General features: G+C 42.3%; 1 protein-coding gene across 2 annotated transcripts in view; it reads left to right on the forward strand.

Moving 5' to 3' along the window:
* roraa (RAR-related orphan receptor A, paralog a) overlaps positions 1-20175 on the forward strand; it is a 185489-nt gene extending 165314 nt beyond the window's left edge. For both annotated transcript variants that reach the window (XM_005729991.1, XM_005729992.1), the window contains 9 exons: positions 5824-5909; positions 7510-7651; positions 9600-9995; positions 10635-10756; positions 10862-10994; positions 11979-12086; positions 13075-13185; positions 13378-13490; positions 13890-20175. In XM_005729991.1, coding sequence (XP_005730048.1) covers positions 5824-5909; positions 7510-7651; positions 9600-9995; positions 10635-10756; positions 10862-10994; positions 11979-12086; positions 13075-13185; positions 13378-13490; positions 13890-14054 — 1376 coding nt within the window. In that variant the 3' untranslated portion in view covers positions 14055-20175. The remainder of the gene's footprint in view (positions 1-5823; positions 5910-7509; positions 7652-9599; positions 9996-10634; positions 10757-10861; positions 10995-11978; positions 12087-13074; positions 13186-13377; positions 13491-13889) is intronic.
* The last annotated feature ends 1576 nt before the right edge of the window (positions 20176-21751 follow it).

Consider the following 21751-nt stretch of genomic DNA (forward strand, 5'->3'; position numbering starts at 1 on the left):
AGACAAGGGAGGGGAAAAGAGCGCCGCACACATGCTACCCTTCATGGTGCTCGTCTGCTCAGTAAACCCAGGCTTTTGTTGTTTCCCCTAGAGTGCAGGAAAGCAGACTCCCAGTCAGGAAGCTCCTCAATCTTTGTCACAACAACACATAAATTAGTGCCCAAATTACTGTTACGCCGGTGGAGAAAGAGACATGGAGAGAGATGTCTTGTGCTGTGGTTTGGGAATACGTCTTCCCCTCTCTCCTGCTCCCCCTTCATAGAGGGTGTCAGAATGCACTTCAATAAAACAGTCAAGTAAATACAGGCAGATACATGAAGAGAGAAGCACTGCTGTGTTGTACAGGCATCTGGAGTTGGGCAGTGTTAAATATTAATAGGCCTCACACACACACACACACACACACACACAAACAAACACAGAGATGTATGCTTGAGTTCATCCAAAAAGCAGCCCAGGGCAATGGTCCAGACCTGAGCTTTGCTAAAGTCACTGCACTTCTATGAAGGAATAATAGGGAAGGGCTTAAAGAGCCCCCTCTTTTTTTCTTTTTTTGAAACTGGAATAGGTCTTCAGATATAGCTGGTCTCTAGTGAAGTGGGATCACAGCTTAGGCAGCTAAATGATTGGGGGGAATTAGCAAAACTCAGCATAAAGACATCAAAATGTGTCAATTATGTCCTTCCTCACGCTAATCCCTTTGGTCCAAATATTTTTGATGACTTGTGTATATTTATAGGTTGAATAGAAGCTGTTTCACAGTGATGATATAGAGTTTAGGTCTGCAGGTTTGTGGGTTGTTTTTGTGTATGTGTGTGTGCTGCCGACCAGTAAATGCCATTAGAACAGCACTATGGTAATATGCCAACTGCCTCCGATCCCTAAACAAATAACACATTTATACTATTCTGCCTGTGTTCCGTGCCATGACTGTCCTTTGCCGCTGACATTCAAATAACCTTTCTTCTGCTGCATAAATGGGAATAAAAAAGTATTGTGTTGTGTGACTTCACATGACAGCCGAGCCCTGGCAGATAAAAAGAGGCAGAATTCTGATTCCATCTCTTGTTAGGCTGTCGTCGCTCTACAGCTCGATCTGACTGTTACGGGAATCTGTTCAGAGAAGACTCTGTTTATCAACCGACAGCTGATCTCCATTTCCAAATGGGAAGTTCATGTAAGGAAAATAAATAGACGCATAATGATGGAGGAACATTGCTTAGTGCGCATTTGCCAGACAGTTCAGTGCCTCTGGTGTTTGCGTGTTGACCGCATTTGAAGGCTCTGTAAGAAAATGTGCTTTGTATAACTGTCTTGGGAGCCGATATCCCCATAAGCTTTTGTTTTGATTTGTTGCTAAATATTTTAGAAAGATAATATCTTAGCACAGTTTGTTATGTGTGGGAGAGAATTTGCTAATCTGCTCATAATGCTGTGCCCTGTCCAGTTCCTTACATAATCTCTGACATGAGCCCGCTGGCTTGCGTCACTCTGTCATTGACAGCTGTCAGCACAACACGGCTGTCACACATAGAGAAGCCAATGTTTGGGGGTTTTTTTGTTGGGTTTTTTTCCCCAGAGTGGTGTACGTTGTAAATGAGCCCCCCAAAAAAACAAAAAGAAATATTTTATTCCCGTACGGAGCAGCGTAGAAGCTTTGGTTTCAAACCTAATTTATTCTACACATCTATCACATGAAGGCTATGGGAAAATGATTTAATGGTCCAATCGAGTAATGGGTTAAGCTCTCAGCATTATGATGGTGGCCCGGGCATGGGTCTGTAATGTAAGGGATAATCTTAATCCGTCAACGTTATGTCAGTAGTCCAAGGGTTCAGTGGGAACAGCCAGGAGATTTTGACTAGTAGTGATTTTCCATGTTGGCACAAGCCTGTAGGATTTTCAGTTGCTCTATGGGTTGTTTTTTTTATCTGCATGCTACAGTGAATAATATGGAGAGAAAAAAACGAGGAATTACCTGAATTAATGGTTTGTTTACATCTGACAAGAATACAGTCTATATCTGATACTAGGGCTGTTCGATATAACGATATATATCGGATGACGATATAAAAACGTGTGATTTATATCGTTGTCAGGACGATAAATGTCTTATATCGGGATATGAGATTTTGGTCATATTGCGCAGCCCTATCTGATACCATGAGCAGGTCCTCTCAGTGCACACTTACTTGTTCTTTTCATCAGCAGTCATTTTATTCTTCACCTTGATAGAATCTTGCGCATCATTCCTTACATCTTTAATTTAAATTTGCATCACGCAGGCGAATGTGTTTTTATCTGCTAATAGCTGCTTACTCAGTGGTTAGGCAGCGAGTAAGCAGCCTCGGTAAACTGTTAGCGTGGACTTTGTAAATTGTTATGAGCGGTCAAAGTTGAATGATCGTTTCCTGGTCCTTGTTAATGTGTGCTGAAGTTTTAATAAAGGGGCTGATGATCTCAGGGCTGTGAAGAAGACAGTGAAGGGCACCGAGTGAGCATACGGAGGCCTCACTGCCCCATTGTACATGTGCTCTGAGTGACACGTCATCCTCTCAAAAGGCCTGCCAGTGTTGTGAATCAGTGTCCTTGAACTGCTCAGACACAGACAGACAAAGAACAAGCTTTAACATTCTGTTTCACTGTCTGCTCTCTTTGCCATGCCTATCACCCAAGCCCACCCGCACCTCGCTGCAAATGCTGTATACAGTCCTGAGACGCTGTACGACCCTCATGGTCTTATCCGTGATAAGATTGTGTTGTGGTGTGATTCAAACGTAATCTTGGCATCTCAGCAGGTGTCTCTGAAGTGTCCTGCGTGCAGAGGCCATCTCACAGTGCTGTGAGGAGCAGCAGGCTGCTGGGATGGACTTTAGCATGACTGCCTGTCTAACTGTGCCTGGCTTTGATGTCGTAAACAGAGCAGGCAAGGCTGGCTGACAGGGAAGTGGCAGGCAGAGAGGCAGGCAGGCAGGCAGGCAGGCGCGGTGAATGGGATCAGTGGCACTGCACTGGTCAAGCTCAAGCGAGCCAGCAGCTGCCTGTTTCACACCAAGAGGCAGTTAACACCGCAGCTCATGTCAATAGATATTGACTGCCAGATTGGGAGTGCTTATAAGTGTAGGCCTTTCTGTTTGATTGGGTCCCCTCTGTGAATTCAGTTCAAATCATCCTCAGTTGTCTGAAGTGTGGCTTAGGGGCCTCATGACCAGTCACTCAAAGGGGCAAATATTGACTGATGATTTAGGTGACTTCATGGTGTATTTGATCTCCGTTGTGCCATTGCTCATTTCTTCTCCTTGACCCCTTTCTTTATGAAAGCAGCTCAGCCTAGCGTGGAAATAACTATATGTTCGAAGTGATGTCTTTTCTCCTACAAGAAGCTATGGAGCCTGTCTCAGCTGGTCCAGAGACAAACCCTTTTTATTGTTGAGTGCACTGAACATCTAGGGGCTTGTGCAGCGGTGGAGGGAGAAGAGTGTTAGCTAGTGAGACTGTGTGCACTCAGGGCCTTCATGCTGCAGATAGGGCTATGTGAGGCATGCTTGTGTGAATGTATGCCCTGCCTAGCCTGGCACCCCTGTGTCTATACTCCCACTGCTTTCACCTGATGTGGCACAGCCTCTGTCAGGCCTGAGTGAGCGCCCAGCCAGCTCCGCTTCTTCAGGAGAGATGAAGGCATCTCACAGCTATGCTGTGGGGGTGGGGGAAGCTAGCAGCAGCCTAAGCCTGAAGCTATCAGAGGCTGGAGCTCAGAGCCAAAAGCCTGTGGGCTGGATAGGGTGGGTGGAAGCTTGGCTTAACTTGGCAAGACAACCATAGCTACAGCCCTGCACTGCCACCCAATGGCTGGGGCCTGCTGCTACAACCTTTAGTTCGTCATAACCGCAGCTAGTCATAATTACAGCACGCTTCAGTTGTTGTGAGTGCATGTCAGAACAAATTATGTAAGTAATGAGGCTGAAAATGCTAAAGGAGTCGAAACACACTGCACTGCTAATGCTCATGCGGGGAGAACACAAAAACAAACAATAGAGTGCACTCATACAGAGATAGACCTAAATGAAATAACAAGTAACTGTGCACAGTAAGGAGAAGATTAATTATGAATTAACCCTCTCAGTTAGGTTGTCAAAGCCCGCCTCCTGCCTGGATTTCACTCTAATCCGGGCCGATGAGGTGCAGTGCCCTCTATTGTATGTGAGAATCGCAAATCACAGGAGGTGTTGTCTGGAGGAGAATTAATTGTGCATGTTCCACCACTCCCTTTTGTTCGTTTTGCTAAAATGTAGGCTAATTCCAAGTAAACATGGCTGGTCTTGTTGACTCCAGCAGTGCGAGGAGAACAGACAGATTCCTGAATGAATAGAGTGTGGCTCCCGGGTTAGTGGATTAGAGTCTGTGTGTTAAGGGCCTCTCCCGGGCATGCCTCCGGGACAAGGACATTATCCACATGACACATTATAGGCTCGTAGGCAGCTGATTAAAATGGGCAGGGATCTCTGGATTGAACCCCACAAAAGTACTTTTGATGTGATCAAACTAGTTTAAAGAGGCTGGTTGTTTAGGTGTTGAAGGGGATATTTAAAGCTCCTTGTCTTTAGAAGAGACCTGAGGCATTGTAGTAGACAGTTAGGCCTTGTTAGAGGGGTGAGGCTGATGTAATACTTTGACACTGTGAACGTGCCACTATATTTTAAAATATTATAATTTCTATTTCATCCCTGCAAGACAAATCATAATATTCCTCCACTAATTGGTATAGACTTGTGCTGCAACAACTCATTGCACCGTGATTGGCTGGCTCCAGGTTGGTTAGTTAAAAAAAAAATCCCAAAAACCATTAGATTGTGAGAAAATATCCTGCGGTGATCTTTCCTCGATTTAGATCAGATAGTGGCGTTTGTCTGGCGCTGTAGTGCACTGTTGGGATGGCGGGACTGAGATGCTAGAGATGTGGAGGAGGGCTTTGAGATAGAGATCTCTGGAGTGGGGTGGGGGTGGAGGTGGAGAGGGATGGTAGCATCAGTGGCTGCAGTGATAAAGCTGAAAGCAGTGGGACGAGCTGGGAGTTCTGTGTCTCTGATGTCTGTGTGTTCTGTCTGTTCTGCTGTGTTGCCCTGTGGTCGGCTCCTGAGGAGAAGGCCAACGATGGATGAGGCCTGTCCCCTCGTTGCTTTTGTCCTCTTAAGGCGGGTGAATCACAGGCCTGTCAACAGCACAACACCACAGCCAAACCGCAACTGAACCCTTTTTCTGTAGCGTATACAGAGGTGCACATGCAGTCGCTGCCACAGCTCCCTGCAGCACAGCGGGCATGTTATGATTCTTTGTGGCCACGGTGGATTTACTCCTGGGTTTTTTATGGTTCTGAAATATATACGAGGCTTCATGAAGTCAAGTTTTCCAGCGAGGAAAACATCTCCTCGTGTGGCTAAATGAGTCATTGCCGTAATACAAGGCCAATATTAGTGCTCCTGTTGTACATTAAGGATTATGGGTAACTTTTCTTCTAGAGGTTGTGTTTAGGATCCAAAATGACACTCTGTTTACATTGCTGCTTGTAAGGAGTTAAAATGGCCTCCTTGCTTACACACAGACACACACACACACACAGACACACATTACAAATCGGTAAATATTCAGCTAATGCTCTGTGGAAGTGAAGATTCAAAAGCCATCGGATGAGATGTTTTTAGAAGCACGGTGCTCTTTCATGTACCGACATGGATCCATGGTGAGGGTGTTGTACGGTGACTTGTGACAGCAACGTTTTTATTTATTTTTTTTTCTTCTTCTTTCGTTTCCTTTTCTTCTCCGCAGCTCAAATCGAAATAATTCCCTGCAAGATCTGTGGAGACAAATCATCAGGCATCCATTACGGCGTGATAACATGTGAAGGCTGTAAGGTAAGCATCAAGAGACCGAACCCGTTTGTGCCAAGGGAGGTAGTGTGCCTGCGTGCACGCAAAGGGACAGAAGAGCTCAAAGAGGAAAGACTGGGAACGCCGGGGAAGTGCCGAAAGTTGCTTGCGAGGAAAAAATACACTTGAAAATGTTGCTGAAGTTTTGCGACGATTTGGAGAGGGACTGCAAAGCAAAGACACGCGGAGTGTGATCATTAAAGTGGTCAAGCACCGCAGAGGACATCACAGAAAACCACAATTAGTAGGACAAAGTCATTCCTCTGCCTTGCTTTGCCTTTCCCTCCCAGGGACGTGTCTTTTGCTGTTTTTGCTTTTGCTGCAGCCTGCTCTTCTTGAAATAAAATGATCAAAAGCACAGTGCTTTGAATTATAGCAGATTGTTGGCTGTTTGCTACAGTGTGTTGCTTCTATTGAAGCCACCTTTTGTACTGTTTCAAATGCACCAACCATTCACAGTGAGAGGAATTTTGTGCTTAGAGTGTATTCTTGTCCCCATGCTTGTCACCAGGCACATCATTAGCATTCCTCAGCCAGCCTGCACCTTTGCTGTTTGCTCCTGGTTATATATGTGCACGTGTGTGTGTGTGCGTGTGTGTGTGTGAAGGAGAGAGAGGCAGACAAGAGAGGGACAGAGAGAGTTTCCTTTCCTGCACTCTTCTCCCTCACATAGGAGCTTGCAGGGACAAAACACTAAAGAATAAACTGCTGAAATCTATCTTTAATGACTGCTAATTAGTCCAGGCAGAGAGGCCTTTAATGATATGTGCGAGTACAAAAGTTTGGACCATAAATCATAGCATTATTAAAGAGTGCTGCTTGTCACTGGCAGTTTTAGTCGGTTTCCATAATGGCTTCTATTATAAAGCAACTTGGCAGCTGTCAGCTGTTTTCTTGTAATTAAACAGCCAATGAGCAGCTAATTAAGACATATGTGTATGGAGCAGTAGAGTGGGGCATGTTAATGATGTGCTGGAATCAATTCATTAAGTCAAAGGATGAGGAATCCGGTCGGTGTGCATTCACAATCCTTTAACACCGCGCATGCCAGTGCTGCGTTAATCAACACTAATAACCATCCACTGTTATCATTCCTACCCAAACACAACACCCTCATGCTGTACTCACGGTTGAAATGCAGCACTCCTAAGATACTACAGTAGAAAATATAGTCACGGTAGTATTGTTATGTATCAATTTCATATTAATAATTTAAAAAAAACACCACTTGGAAACAGTCACGGTCAATGAGTAATATGTTAAGCACAGTGGTAAACAGATCACTTTTTACAGAGCACCTTTTAACCTTACTGGTTCTATAAAGCATTTTACATGTTTGTTATTCACGCACACACATCTGAAGCAACTTGGAGTTCAGTGACTTTCGCGAGGAAGCTTCAGCATGTCGAGCACATTAGCGATTGAACCCATATGATTAGCAGACAAACCTCTCTACAACCTGAGCTACGGCTATGCTATTGACATGGGGCATGAATTGATCCTTCGAGATGAAAACACGACTTCACTCACACAAGTTTTTCCAGTAACCCGAGCTGTTTCCTTGTCTGTCCTCTGTTTAATGCAGGGCTTTTTCAGGAGGAGTCAGCAGAGCAATGCAGCTTACTCCTGTCCCCGTCAGAAGAACTGCTTGATCGACCGCACAAGCCGCAACCGCTGCCAGCACTGCCGGCTGCAGAAGTGCCTGGCAGTGGGCATGTCACGAGATGGTAAGTCCTCTATGGAAGAGGAGAAGCAAGTGGGTGGATTTAGCAGGGTGGCATGGTGAGTGGTGAGATGTGAAGAGCCCCGGTTCAGGCTCCTGTGTGGGCAAACGTGTGCTCCGCTAAACCGCCTTTGGATCGATGCTTCAGGGAAACTGTTGGACACTGACCTCCCCGTAAAGGGAGCAAAAAGAGCTTCCTTGTGGCAGTGAAAATATCAAACTTACTGAGAAGCAGCTCCAATTTACATTATCAAGTCAGTCTATATCTTTTAGCAGCTGTGTATTTGAATCTCGCTGGAGAGACAAAGAAAATCTGTAGGAATGAGATGAGATAATGTCGTTATTCTCAAAGGGGTACAACAGACATTTCCAAAGGAATTCTTGGCACGAGAGCATGTTAAGCTTCATGCTCATTCTCTGCCAGTAGTAGGTGAGCACTATGTCTGTGGGCCTAATTTGTTGCTGTGATAGAAACTAGGTTTGATGAAATACAAGGTTGTTAGAGGTTGTCATTAGTCCTGCTGCAGCTGAGATGCAGTAATGGGATCACACAGGTGGGGGTGTGTGCAGAGGGGCTCCTGCTGTGCCAGGCTGGTCCAAACTAGACTGGGCTTAAGAGATTCTATCAGAACAGAGCAGAGCCATGCCATTTTTCTGTAAATGGCACAGAGGGATGTGCACAGACAAGTGAAAACTTGAACGGAGTACAAGCAAAGAGACTGGTACAACTTCATAGACACACATGCACACTTATTAAATTAACACAGAAGTGCATTAGCACCGTGTGCGCAGCTATCCAGTATACATTATTACATGCACGTATGAAGACACACTCATGTATAAACACACACTCTGGACAGTAGAAGGTGACTCTTACCTTCACTGAACACACCAGAGCCCATCTGCCCGAACTCTCCTCTGCTGTTCCACTCACTTTCCACTGTGCATACACACACACATACACACACTGTGACCGGCTGACTTATTGCCAGGCCCCCAGAACACCGGCCAAGAAGTCTCATTCACAGAACCAATGTTTAGTCTGGAAACCTTAAGGTGGGAGGCAGACACTTGGGCTGTTTGATTGTCTGATAAGCTTTTCTGGTTCCTTTCCACCTTTACCTCTGCATTTGTGAAGCTGCTCATAATAATCTCTAAATCAATATAATTAATGCTGATCCCCCCCCCCCTAGATAAAAATATGTTGTAAATTAATGGGAATAACCCGTGGCTAAAATATATGGTGTGCTGCTTTCTGATAGTAAAGCACAGTTTATAGATGAAGGGTAATTAAATTGCCTAAGACTTTAATTTCTTCCCAAAAAATTCCCAAACGTGTGAGAAAACTCAGTCTGTGCAATTCCACTGTATTTCCTAGAGACAAGTGTCAGTATACTTAAAGATGAGGCAAAAGAGAATGCCATATAATTTAAAATCTTTTACTAGGTTTGAAAAAATAATCGGATTGAGTGTTTTCTCCTAGATGGACTGCTTTGGGGAAGTGTTGAAATGAATGCAAGTTTTCTTCAGCTTGAGTGTAGGCAAGCTTTTGCCTGACACAGCATGCATATGGTGAAACCGAGAGCACAGGAGAGGGGAGAAAGTGGCTCGACTGTAAATTACAGCAAATCAAAACAGTACAAATCAGATCAAAACTGGTAGATAACTAACAATATATTTATTTATTTCATTATTTAATTGGTTACTTTAATGTAAGGCATTTGGGGGAGAGTGCTTTGATAAAACACTGATTCTCAAAAAACAGTGATATTCTATGTACGCCCAACCCGCTAGTAAAACTAGTAGTGGTTCACAATCACTTGACTGTGAATACAATAAGTAAATTAAACTTAGTACATTTATTTTACTTGATGCAAAGATCCTTCATAGAAAGTGCCACCAATTCTGAGTGTTTTGTTAGTCTCACACTTGTCTTGTCCTGCTAATTACAGCAGTGAAGTTTGGTCGGATGTCAAAGAAGCAGCGAGACAGCCTATACGCTGAGGTCCAGAAGCACCGGCTGCAGCAGCAGCAACGTGACCACCAACAACAGCCTGGGGAGGCGGAGCCACTCACACCTAGCTACGGCCTCTCTGCCAGTGGCCTCACGGAGCTTCACGATGACCTCAGCGGCTACATGGACGGTCATACTCCTGATGGCAGCAAACCAGACTCGGCTGTCAGCAGCTTCTACCTGGACATTCAACCATCTCCTGACCAGTCAGGCCTGGACATCAACGGCATCAAGCCGGAGCCCATCTGCGACTTTGCCCCAGGCTCTGGCTTCTTCCCCTACTGCTCCTTCACCAATGGAGAAACCTCCCCCACCGTGTCCATGGCTGAACTAGGTAAGGAGCAGCAGCGAGAGAGAGGGAGAGGCAAAAGGCAAAAGGAGACAGCAAAATGAAGGAGAGGGGGGGAACAACTCAACCGTGGGGCAAACGACACAAAGGTTGCTTAAAATAGCAGGAGGTTGGAGACTCATCTCCAACACTCATTAAAAGAGCCTCTTTTTTGTAATTAGTTTCCATTAATTAGGGCCAATCAGGATCCAGCAGGGCAGGCGTCTGGGGAAATCATTTTTTTAGGCTCCCCTGTGCCTAGGAACTCCTTTTAACAGATGTGTTTTCAAAACCATTTAAATTCTTATACTCAATATTTCTCTCAGAGAAAATGTGACCTTTGTTTCAGTGAGTAACGTGGCACCCCTCCTCCTTTCCATGCATTTGTGTCATAACTAGATTGGCTTTCCCTCAACCTTAAGCTATGAGCTTCCTGCAGGCAGTAAAAGGAAATGTCAACAAGCCTTTTCCCAGTCAAAAAAAGCCCACGCGTATCCGCCTCTCCTCCTTCACGAAGGCTCAGTAAATAAATCTTCTTTTCCTGTGGCATATTTCATCAGTGAGGTCTTCACTTTCACATAGCCTTGTGAGAAACATTCGAATCTCAACTGTGATCTTCCGTCTTTGTGACTGCTTGTGTTTCAGAACACCTGGCCCAGAACATTTCTAAGTCACACATGGAGACATGTCAGTATCTGAGAGAGGAGCTGCAGCAGATGACCTGGCAGGCTTTCCTGCAAGAGGAGGTGGAGAGCTACCAGAACAAGGTATCTTTACCACCGCTGTGCCTTTCTGGGTCTCCACAGCAGTTACAGTAATCAGAATCATTGTTTTAAAGTAGATAACCCATTCTCTGTCCTATCTGTTCTTAGCCCCGGGAAGTCATGTGGCAGCTGTGCGCTATCAAAATAACAGAGGCCATTCAGTATGTGGTGGAGTTTGCCAAGCGCATCGACGGCTTCATGGAGCTGTGTCAGAACGATCAGATAGTGCTGCTGAAAGCAGGTATGACAGCTTGTCAACATGGCCTGTTGCCGTCAAACTCACCCACCACTACCAGCCCCTCCACCCCTCTCCTCTGGCATTGTCACAAGGGCGTAGCTGACCTGACTGCACAAAGCCCTCTTCTTCACAGGCACAGACAGTGTCACAGAGAGGAGACCCCACCCCGCCTGCTTTCCCTCACCGTCTCTGTCTCTCCCCGTTTGGCTCCGTTCATTACATACATAACAAAGGCAGACACAGCATTAGATAAGTCATGTGTTCCCGAGCTCAGATAATACCTATCATGCCTGCCGCCATTTCTCTCTCCTTTTCTCAAGCACCAGCGATGTCTGTTTAAACTTCTCTTAAGAGGATGCACTCACAGAATTGTGTATATATAACCCTGCTATGGCTCTTTGCACACAGTCACCTATATTTATAGACAAATACAGACACACATCTACCTCATATCCAGCAAACAAACAGCTCTCCCGGGTCCTTCCCTGGGTGTTTCTTTACATTAGCACAGCCCATACGAGTAACGAAATACAGAGCGAGATCCCTTGTCAGACATGACATTTTAAAACAGTAGCATCTCCCTTGGAGGCAATAATGGCTTCAGTTACATTTTCTTGATCCTCTTATCCACTCCCACAGAGTGGTGCAAATTATACAACACAATAAACACCTATCTATCTAAATAAAGGTTGAATGAATAAGCACTGTCACCAATGAATGGAGTACAATTTTTTATCAGGCATGTCATTATGGAAGAATAGCCTTCTGTCGATGATGTTTTCATCTGCAGAGGCTTTTTTTTTTTCTTCACTCTGACAGCAGGCTTCTTTATTTCAAAGTGGTTGTGTTAGTCATATTGTAGAAGATTAGCACAAAGCTAAATCATGTGTTTTGCATGGCTGACTGATGTGTAACTGTTGGGATAAAGGAAAAAAACAGAAATAACAAAGCTCAGATTCAGCATCTTATTCCTGTCTGTCTCCACAGGCTCTCTGGAAGTTGTGTTTGTCAGAATGTGCCGTGCCTTTGACACGCAAAACAACACAGTGTATTTTGATGGAAAATATGCTGGACCTGATGTGTTCAAGTCATTAGGTAAGTGGAGTGGGTTTAGGCACGTGTGTGCGCGCGTGTGCACTCATGCATTTGAATGACTGTGCATGTGTGTATTTTTGTGCTGCTGTGTTTGTGTGAGTGTGTTTAGTTGTTTTTTTTTTGTTTTTTTTACAGTGTATTACTCCTTTCTTTGTTGTAACAGCCAAAATTAGAGTCTGCTGTTCTGTTCTGCACAATGCTGAACGCCTCGAAGCAAACACTCATCCCTTCCTCACCTGGCATTGCTGTCTTTTCAGCAGTTATTTATGGTAGAACAGAGATCTTAGTGAGGCTCTGCTGCATATGGCTCCTGTAACTGTGGAATAAATAAAGCCAGACGGAGTGTCTTTAGGGAGAGTGCTATCAAAACTATCATTGATAGCCTGACATAAAACATCTCAGGCGAAAGCAAATAGAATTTGTGTCAGACTGCCATATTACTGCTAAGATGTCCCGCCGTGGATTTTTCCAGCTACCTTTTGACAAAAAAAAAAAATGTAAATGCATCCCATAGTGGCTGAAAAAGTGGAGAATTCTGTTTCTCATTGTGAGTTTGCATTCACTATCATTGTGTTTGTATACGAGTGAGCATGTGTGTGTACTATACCAGTGTCCTATGAATTCTGTGCCGAGAGGTCCACAGTGGGGGAGGCAGAGTGATGGGCTTCCCGAGCTGCCGTGGCATCCGCCTGTCTCTCTCTATCTCCGATAATTGATTTAACTAAAAGCCTCAATAGTGACCTCATTTTGGCTTGCATAACGCCACCCAACTGCCAAAAGTGACTCGTCTGGGAGGCAAAACTCAGTAAAAGCATTGCCTGTTCTGCTTAAGACGCTCCCATGTGCTGTCAGCACGCCGCTCTTTTTCATTTCTCCCCCTTTCCTCTCCCCTCCCCGTGTGCCTCTCTCCCAATAAAGATCAAGAGTGAATGTTGTTCTTTGGTCTTCCATATCCTAAGCCCCCTCTCTCTGTCCTTTGCTGCGGCAGGCTGTGACGACTTGATCAGCTCCGTCTTCGAGTTTGGGAAAAACTTGTGTTCTATGCACCTGTCTGAGGATGAGATCGCCCTGTTCTCCGCCTTTGTGTTGATGTCTGCTGGTAGGTGTCATTCACGGTGCAAAGAGAGGGGGGAAAAAAGGCAAACATACATTCACCACAATAATGAACACACTGTTGCAGTCCTATTTTTTTCTGATAATTAAAATCTTGCATTTCAAGAATTGTGTTTGGCTTTGAAGAGCCCCACATGTGTTTTACAGCCACATAAAGATGTGACTATTTTCCTTCCAGACCGGTCCTGGCTGCAGGAGAAGGTGAAGGTGGAAAAACTCCAGCAGAAGATCCAACTGGCCCTCCAGCACGTCCTGCAGAAGAACCACAGAGAGGACGGTATACTTACAAAGGTACAGTGCATACAGAACACACTTCATCCGTTATCCCCGAAAGCTGGAATTCCCTGCTGTTGTAGCAATTTAATCTTACACTGCTTAGGATCTTTATCCACTGGCCTTGAAACATTTTTAACCCCAGTAGATTAAATGAACCCAGATTTCGGAGGAAACATTCATAATGTGACATGAAATACCTCTTTTATCAGTATATGCTTTGTTATCAGCTACACCGGCTCCTTAATATAAAGTGTCAAGTTTTCCTTGTGCCTGAGCGCTTGTCTCAATATTTACAAGTCTGTTTGCCCCTGTGTGAGACGGAATACACTGTAGGGAGGAATGTTTTTCACTACCATTGCTCCATGTCCTTGCCTCCCTGTGAATCTAAACAGCCTGTCTCCTCTCTCTCCACAGTTGATATGCAAAGTGTCGACACTGCGGGCGCTGTGCAGTAGGCATACAGAGAAGCTTACAGCTTTCAAAGCAATATACCCAGACATTGTGCGTGCCCACTTCCCCCCGTTATACAAGGAGCTGTTTGGATCAGACTTTGAGCAGTCCATGCCCGTTGACGGGTAGCAACCCTGCCAGGTGCCAGTGTGCCCACCGTAGGGGAATGTGGAGGAGGAATCTGAGACACTTTACTGGTGCCCTGCACACACCAGAGCGGACAGATGGCACGCTGTTCAACTTCTTCTTTTACATTGGAGGGTAGGGCTTGGGGAGTTGATTGTCAAGGTTTACCATATTGAATCTAGTTCTCTTTGTAAGAATTGTGGGACCCGACACCCCACGGGACATGAAGAGGAGATAGGAACAAATCATTTCTGTTTGGTTGAACTTGACCCTCTTATGCGCTTTTCTAACCCAATTCTCTTCATTCGTGGTTGTTTTCACTTGATTAACTGCATCACCCCCTATCATTCTCCCTTTTTTTTTTTTTTAATCTGCACACCTGGCTTCTAATCATTATGAACAATTAATGAGACACCTTTGAAGAAAAAGAAAAGAAAAACTGAAGACCTCTTCATTTAGAGGATGACCACATCAGTATTATTTCCCAGGTTACACTCCCGTAACAGTTCTGCTTTCTTTCCATGATCAAAGCTGTCACCTTTTTACGCAGAAAAAGTGACAACAACAACAAACAAAAAAAGATAAACGCGCACACTTTGGTCAAGTTCAGCCTCTTTTCTCTTGTGCTCAAGCCGTATCGTTTGGGATGACGCAGTGCTTGGGATGAAAACTCACGGCGACTTCGAGGGAGGTTCCATTGGCATGGCGTTGCAATCGGCACTTCTCTGTGGACAATCGTTTAAAAGAGAGAGGGAAAAAAAGAAACCTAGAATTCTGGTAATTCTAATGAAAACGCAATGATTTAAGTTGTCAAAGACTCCATCCACCATTGTTGCATAGTGAAACCATGTAAGGCCATCTGCTATTAATCCTTCTCTGGACAGGTGCCCTGGAGAAGCACAGGGCGCCAATACAATGAAAAGGGTCCATTCCACCTGTTTTATAATGTACTACAGGGTATATGGTCATAAGTACTTACTATACAGAAAAAAGTAATGTTTATAGAATCTATTTTAAATAACATGTATGATATTAGTAGTTAGACCATTCTTAATTGTTGAATTGATAAGGCACTTTTATTTACACCGTTCTTTAATTTAAGACTTGTATATTTACCTAGTGATGTGTTGCATGTGCACAAGAAATACAAGTTGAATCATGGATGCAGAGGTTAGTCCCGGGAGCTGCAGATGTTACTGGTCTACTGGAAGCGTACGGGATGTCTGTTAGGGTGGCTGGCGTGGCTGCCGGTTGGCGAACAAAAGAGGCGTGGATGAGAAGGCAGGTTAAAGACACTCCGTCGCTTGTTTTCGCAACAACTGCCAGTGCGACGCCTGTCAAAATGTAGCTGTGATACTCCTCTGAGGGGAGCATGCACAAACATAAAAAATAATACAAAAAAACAAAAGAAAACAACCTCGCGGTGATGTTTTGTTTTTGTTGTGAACAGATCTGGATTTCATGGCATCTGTTTCAAGTTTTTGAAAATACAAGAAAACTGAGGTGTGCTCGGGTGACAGATTTTGGGGATTTATTTTTTTTTACTAAACATTTGCTTCTCATTGTACTGTGAAAATCTGTACATTTTTCTTTAAGGCTATAAATCAACCCAAATAGCCATGTGGTTGGACTGGGAAACTCACATGCAGTCTCTAATCCAATTGTTCCATCTAGTGGAAGATAAAGATACAGCAAGCGAGTTAACAGCCTAATGGCAAGAGACCCCGGGGTCTAACCTAAAAAGCACATTTACGAGCCTCTGTAAGAACATTTTCAGCGTCTTTATCTGCCTTCTCACCGCAGTCTCAGCCCGGCAACGCCACGACAGGACACAGAAGAAACAGTGAAGGGAAAGTGAATATTCAAAGCCTTGTCTGGTTGTAAAGCTTCTATTTTTGTAACTTGTTTTGGTTAATAAACTCACGAAAGAGAACGAGGGAGAGAAAAAGATGTCAGGTAGCACTTAACTATATCCCTGCAATAATTAGACTAGCCGTTGTTCGTATGATTAGGGGAGAAGCATAAAAATGGTAGGACAAGTGCTATTTTCAGAATGCTTTGTTGTTGTGCTTCTGTTTTTGTTGAGTGCGTCTTTTTTGTCAGTGTGGTAGTAAAGTGGTAGAAAAAAAAGAAACAACCCTGGATGTGCCAAACAATAGTCGTTGCTTCCGCTTTTCCAGTCTACTCGTCTGTAATGTAGAATGGATTCCTAAGACATTCCAGCAATCTCAGTAGCGGCTTTTAGAAAAATCGTTAAGAACAAAAAAAAAAAAAAGAACAAAAAAAGAGAAAAGACTAGAAAAAAATGATATCCCTTTAGAAACCCGACAAAGCATGTTAACACATCTGTCACCAGTCTGTCTGTAACATTGAATCCAGTTGTTTTGTCTTTTTGTTTGTTTGTTTGTTTGTTGTTGTTTTCCTTTTGTTTGCACACTATCATTCCTCTACCGTGCAATTTGCGCGAGGCGTTAATGCCTTGCGCTGTCACCCCTCAGGGAAGAGTTTCTTCTGTGCTTTTCTGTTTGAATTCATTAGATTTATAGTTTAGTAGATATTTTTTCTTTCTATCGTTCTCTCTTTTTTTTTTTCAGGGACGTTCCATGAGAAGTGGTTGAAAATTCCGATTTGAAAATTCATCACAGTTGTTCAGAATTTCACATTATTGGTGTCCTTAAAGGGCCTCCAGCCAAGTCGATTAATGAAAGCAAATCTTCTTTGTAAAAGAAAAACCCATCAAACCCCATCGCATTTACAAAGTGTAGTTTTTCAGTACACGGCATATTTCTTTCACGCACACAAAATAATTTTTAAAAAAAAATATCTGTTTTGGTTTAAAACGGTGTCATCAGGGTCTTTATGAATAATAACCCTCTTTGTTAGGAAACCAAATATTCTTATGCAATACTAAATCTGTTGTGTTTTGGGTTGTTAGTAAATATGCTGTACCTAAGTAATAATATCTGTTAACGATCCAATGCTATTTTGGATATGCACAAGCCCTGTACGACTAGAAAACCTCAGTCTCAAAGCAAAAGAAACCCAGTCTGGAACACTGCTAGACAATCCGGTGTTGAGAGGCCCGGCGGCCCGGCAAGAGCAGAAAAAAGGATTAGGTGCGAACGCTCAGGGAGGTAACAGGTAGACCGAAGAAACGGCTCGCTTTCCTCTGGAGTCGCGGAGCATTTCATTAACTTTTTTTTCGTTTTTTTGGTGAATTTATGAGATTTTTTTGGAAATCTTTAAAAAGCACTCAAATGATGAGAGGAGCTTGGCTGAACTTTTTCTATTTTATTTTTAATTATTGTTTTTTTTTTGGCGTAGCACACTGAACATTTTGTTAGAAAATAATGAGAAAATTGAGATTTGGCTGATTCTTTGTCAATTCTTTTCATTTTGTTTGTTTGTTTCTTGAAGATTATTATTTCTTCTTCAAACGTTATGTGATCACGTAAACAATATTCTGTCAAACATGGTCAGCCTAAGGTCTACCACTAAAAAGGGGTTCTTATCTCATAAAATGTGTTTTGTTTTTCATTTTAGTCGAGTAGCTGGTAATGTGCTCTACAATGTATAACAAGCAATATGCCTTGTGTTATAATTACGGGTCTCTACAGTGCAGCCATCATCTTTTTTCAATTGACTTTATTCATACAGTTGATTTTCGTTTACTCTTTTTCTGAACAAAAAGAAGTAATAAAGCCCCATCACTCTATTTTTTAATCTTCTTAAGGTTCCGATAGAGGGAAGATTGCAGGAAACGGTCACCAAACACACAGATGCTTGTGTATAACTATAAACTACGCCTTTACACGGGCCTGAAAAGTGATGTCTTTCTGTATATTCTCATTCGAGATATCCCACTTTAAGCGAGGGATCGATGCTACTTGTGCTATTCAATCAGTGTATAGTATACAGTAAAATGTGCTGGTCCTTTTGTCTCTGCTCTGTTGTCTGTAAAAAGCAATAGTGTGTGCGTGTGTGTGTGTCTGTCTGTTCTCACAGTATGTGAATATTTAAAAAAAAACCCAGACAAGGCTTTAATAATTACAGAGGAACAGGGTCATGTGGATGAAGAGGTTTTGATCTTTTTTTCTTTCTTTTTTTTACATTTTCTAACAAAAAAGAAGCAAAGGTTTTGAGGAATGCTGAGCTCGATCCATCCATAATAGTTGTAGATTTTCAAAAGCATGACATAACGCCTTCGACAATTCACGGGTCTCAAAAGAAAAAATTCTTCGCTATCAGTTTGTTGGTCCAAGCCTAAATTGAAATGAACCGAGCCAAAATGTGCACTGTAGATTGCGTCTTCGACCGTAAATTGTGAAGACCGGCGTTATGTCACGCTTGAGGTTGCCGGTGTGTCGCCCAGAATTGTGAGTCAGTCGTCGCATTTTAACAAAACCCATTTTCCAAAGCACAGGTGATAAGACTTTATGATTAAAGTTACGTTTAAGAATATAGTTTAAAAATAACGAGACAAAACAATGAAAAGCAACTTTTAGCCATAATCGAATGTCAAGCAATAATATATGTCTGTGTATTATTTTTCATTCTTTTGTGCATAATAAGTCTTTGAACATCTGCATGTAAATACACCTCTTATTTATCGCCATTGGGTTCGGTTTTATTTTTGTGCTGATTTTGTGGATGTTTTCTCTTTTTTTTTTAATGTTTCATCTGTACATTTGACCAGTTCTGTTCCCAGGTGGAGAACTAAGAACTTGACACGGCCTGTGTGCTGTATATCTTATTTTCTCACTCTCTCTCCCTCATTCTCTGCTGTTTATTCACCATATTTAATATTATTATTGATCACATGTATAAAGGTAGCTTTGTAACTTCTGTCTGTATAGGGTAAGAGGAAAATACTGCTACTAAGGCCTACCCAGTGGAAAAAAAAAAATTATCTGTTTATCAATGACATCATATTGTACGATAACTCTGTTTCTACTTTGCTTCCCTCCTTTAGGATTAGTTTGATAGCGATAGGGCGTGCTGACATTTATTTTGTGTTGCCCTGATGTGTGGTGCTAGGTAAGTTAATTTTGTGAACCAAGTATTGATTCCTAAGCCAGGCCGCCCTATTAGTTCATTGATTTCATCGCATATTAATGTATTATTGATATTAGGACTCAACGAATAATGATAATAATGATAATGATAATAATGAAAATGAAAATGATAGTGGTAAAATTACCCAGCCAGTACCTGTATCAGTGTGCTAGACTTGGGATAAGGCACTTATTTCCTTCTGACTTATATCAAAGCTAGTATCTGCGAATTAACAAGCTTATTAAGGTCGCTTCTCTGGTTTGTGGAAGAATTATAATATTCAAACTGAAACAGCAGTATTGGATTTTTTTGTCCTTTTTCCTTTGTGTGATTGTAAAGAAAAAAACACTCACTGAGGCTAGTTAGTTTGTCAGGTTTTAAGATACTATTTACCTCCCCGTGTCTGCATTGTTCTTCACCTGATGCAGGGAAGTGGTGCTTGGATTTCATTTTACAGAGCCTCGGTGTATGCTTTTGTTATTCCCCATTATAAGACTATCCTGATCCTGAAGCAGCGGTTTCTCCAGAACCAGTGGCACAAGCCTTTTGCACCACACTGAAGTGTTAAAATGTACACGAGAGGATTGCCATTTGAAGACAAAGTTGACCTTTTTCTTTTCTCTCGACTCTGTAGCAAATATCAGTAAGAATATGCTTGCAATAATACACAACGTATCACACTGAGTGCCTCTCGGTGTAACAAAATGCATACATGGTTTTGATTGTCCTTTTTTGTTGTTGTTTTTGTGGTTTTTCCAGATGTGTACTGAAGTGACAATGTATTTTGTACATGAGGGGGAATTGTCGCTCGCTCATGCTTAAAATGTTTGGTTTTGTTTTTTTTTCTCAAACTCTCTCTCTTCATGTGTTGTTCATTCTTTTTCACGTGGGTTGTTGTTGAAGGGTTCCGATGTGTAGATGGTCTGTTTAGAGTGTACACGTCACCCCTCACGTCATTTCGGAAACATAACTGGGAACGTCGCTTCTCGTTGGTCGACAAATGCTCGCGGACGATATTACAGAAGTGTTCTCCTGCACATTGTTTTGATTTTTCTGGTTGAGCAAAAAAAAAGAAAAAAAGAACTAAACAAACAAAAAATACCTAACAGAAAGTCCACATTTCTTCATTTTCTGTTAGTGTTAAATCTACTTTTTCTTTTTTATTTCACTGAGGATGGAAGATTTACTAATGCATTGTATATTAAGTATTTGTATGTGTTTGTAAAACAGACATACGATGCATCTGGATTTCTTTAATGTTCTGTGTTCAATGTGCCCTCGGTCTGTTGGGGTAATTTAACATAAAAAATGGGGTGGGTGCGTGGGGGAGGGTGGAGCAAGGGTGGCTTCTTTTTTTTTCCATGCAAAAGCAGTACGAATTACGGAAAAAACCGAAACTAGTGTGTGGTTGTCACAAATTTCTAAGTCACATGTTTGCTACTGATGTAAAATGGGGACAGATGATCATGTACCTTTTTATCCAGCTCTTTTGAACTCTCTTTAGCAGGTAGTCTATTCACAAACGTAGTTTTGCTCCTTCTTGTCTGATTCTTAAATATGAAAATAAGTATTTTGATTCATTTTGTAAATACGGCTGTAAAGAAAAATAAGAAATTTAATGTTGTCTTTTAAATACTTTTCATTCTAATATGAATGTTGTTATATTGTACTTAGAAACTGTACCTTTAATATTACCTTTATTAAAAGTGCATTGGACACATCGATTTTAGATGTGCTTTATGTGCTGTTATCCCATAATAAAATTTACCGCTTGTAATGGGCTTTGTTTTTTCCCTGGCTGTTTATCTGTCTCCTGTTGTCTGCTCTCTGTATTCAGCTCACACTAGAAAAGTTAAACCGCACGTTCTGCCGTTACTTAATCAGAGTGACGAGCCTCACTCCGCTAGAAACTTTTCTTAATGACTGAATGATGTAGACAATACCCAGATCTAAATAAATCTGTGGTGACTAAAAGAATGTAAAATCTGAAGCTTCTCCAGAAATCTGGATAATCATTTCACTTGTATTAATTATTTTAATGAATGACTCTTTATACATTTTTCATTAAATGTTTTCCATGTAATACATTTTAGATTTTGATTAAGCATTATTAACTGCAAAACTGTGGAATAATATCCAACATTTCAGATTGTTTTTCTATATGTGCTTACAGTCATGTGAACTCTATGCAGGCCTGTGCAAAGTTAAATGCACCCTTGTTGCTTCCATAGGAGTTTAGAGGCTCATCAAATGCACTTAATTAACTGAGCATCAGCAAATGTGATCACCTCTATAAAAGCAATGATGGCAGTTTTCTGACCTGCAGCATTTCGTTGTGTGTTAATACAACAGCATAATCTTCACAGGTGTGGACATCCTAACAAATGCAAACCTCAGAGAAAAGAAAACAAGAATTACTCAGACTCTACAGGACTCAGTATGTTAAATATTAAAGTTTTTGACAGTACAATTAGAAAAAGGCTGAATATTTATGGCTTGGTTGGACGGGTGGCCAGAAGAAAGACTTTTCTCCCTAAAAACAACACGACAGAATGCCTTAAGTTTGCAAAGCTGCATCTGAACAAACCACAAGACTTCTGGAACAAAGTCTTCTGGACAGACAAGATCAAAGCGGAGATGTTTGG

The sequence above is a fragment of the Pundamilia nyererei genome, unplaced genomic scaffold, assembly GCF_000239375.1.
Source record: "Pundamilia nyererei isolate P.nyererei 1_Seehausen unplaced genomic scaffold, PunNye1.0 scaffold00035, whole genome shotgun sequence".
NCBI classification, from domain to species: domain Eukaryota; kingdom Metazoa; phylum Chordata; class Actinopteri; order Cichliformes; family Cichlidae; genus Pundamilia; species Pundamilia nyererei.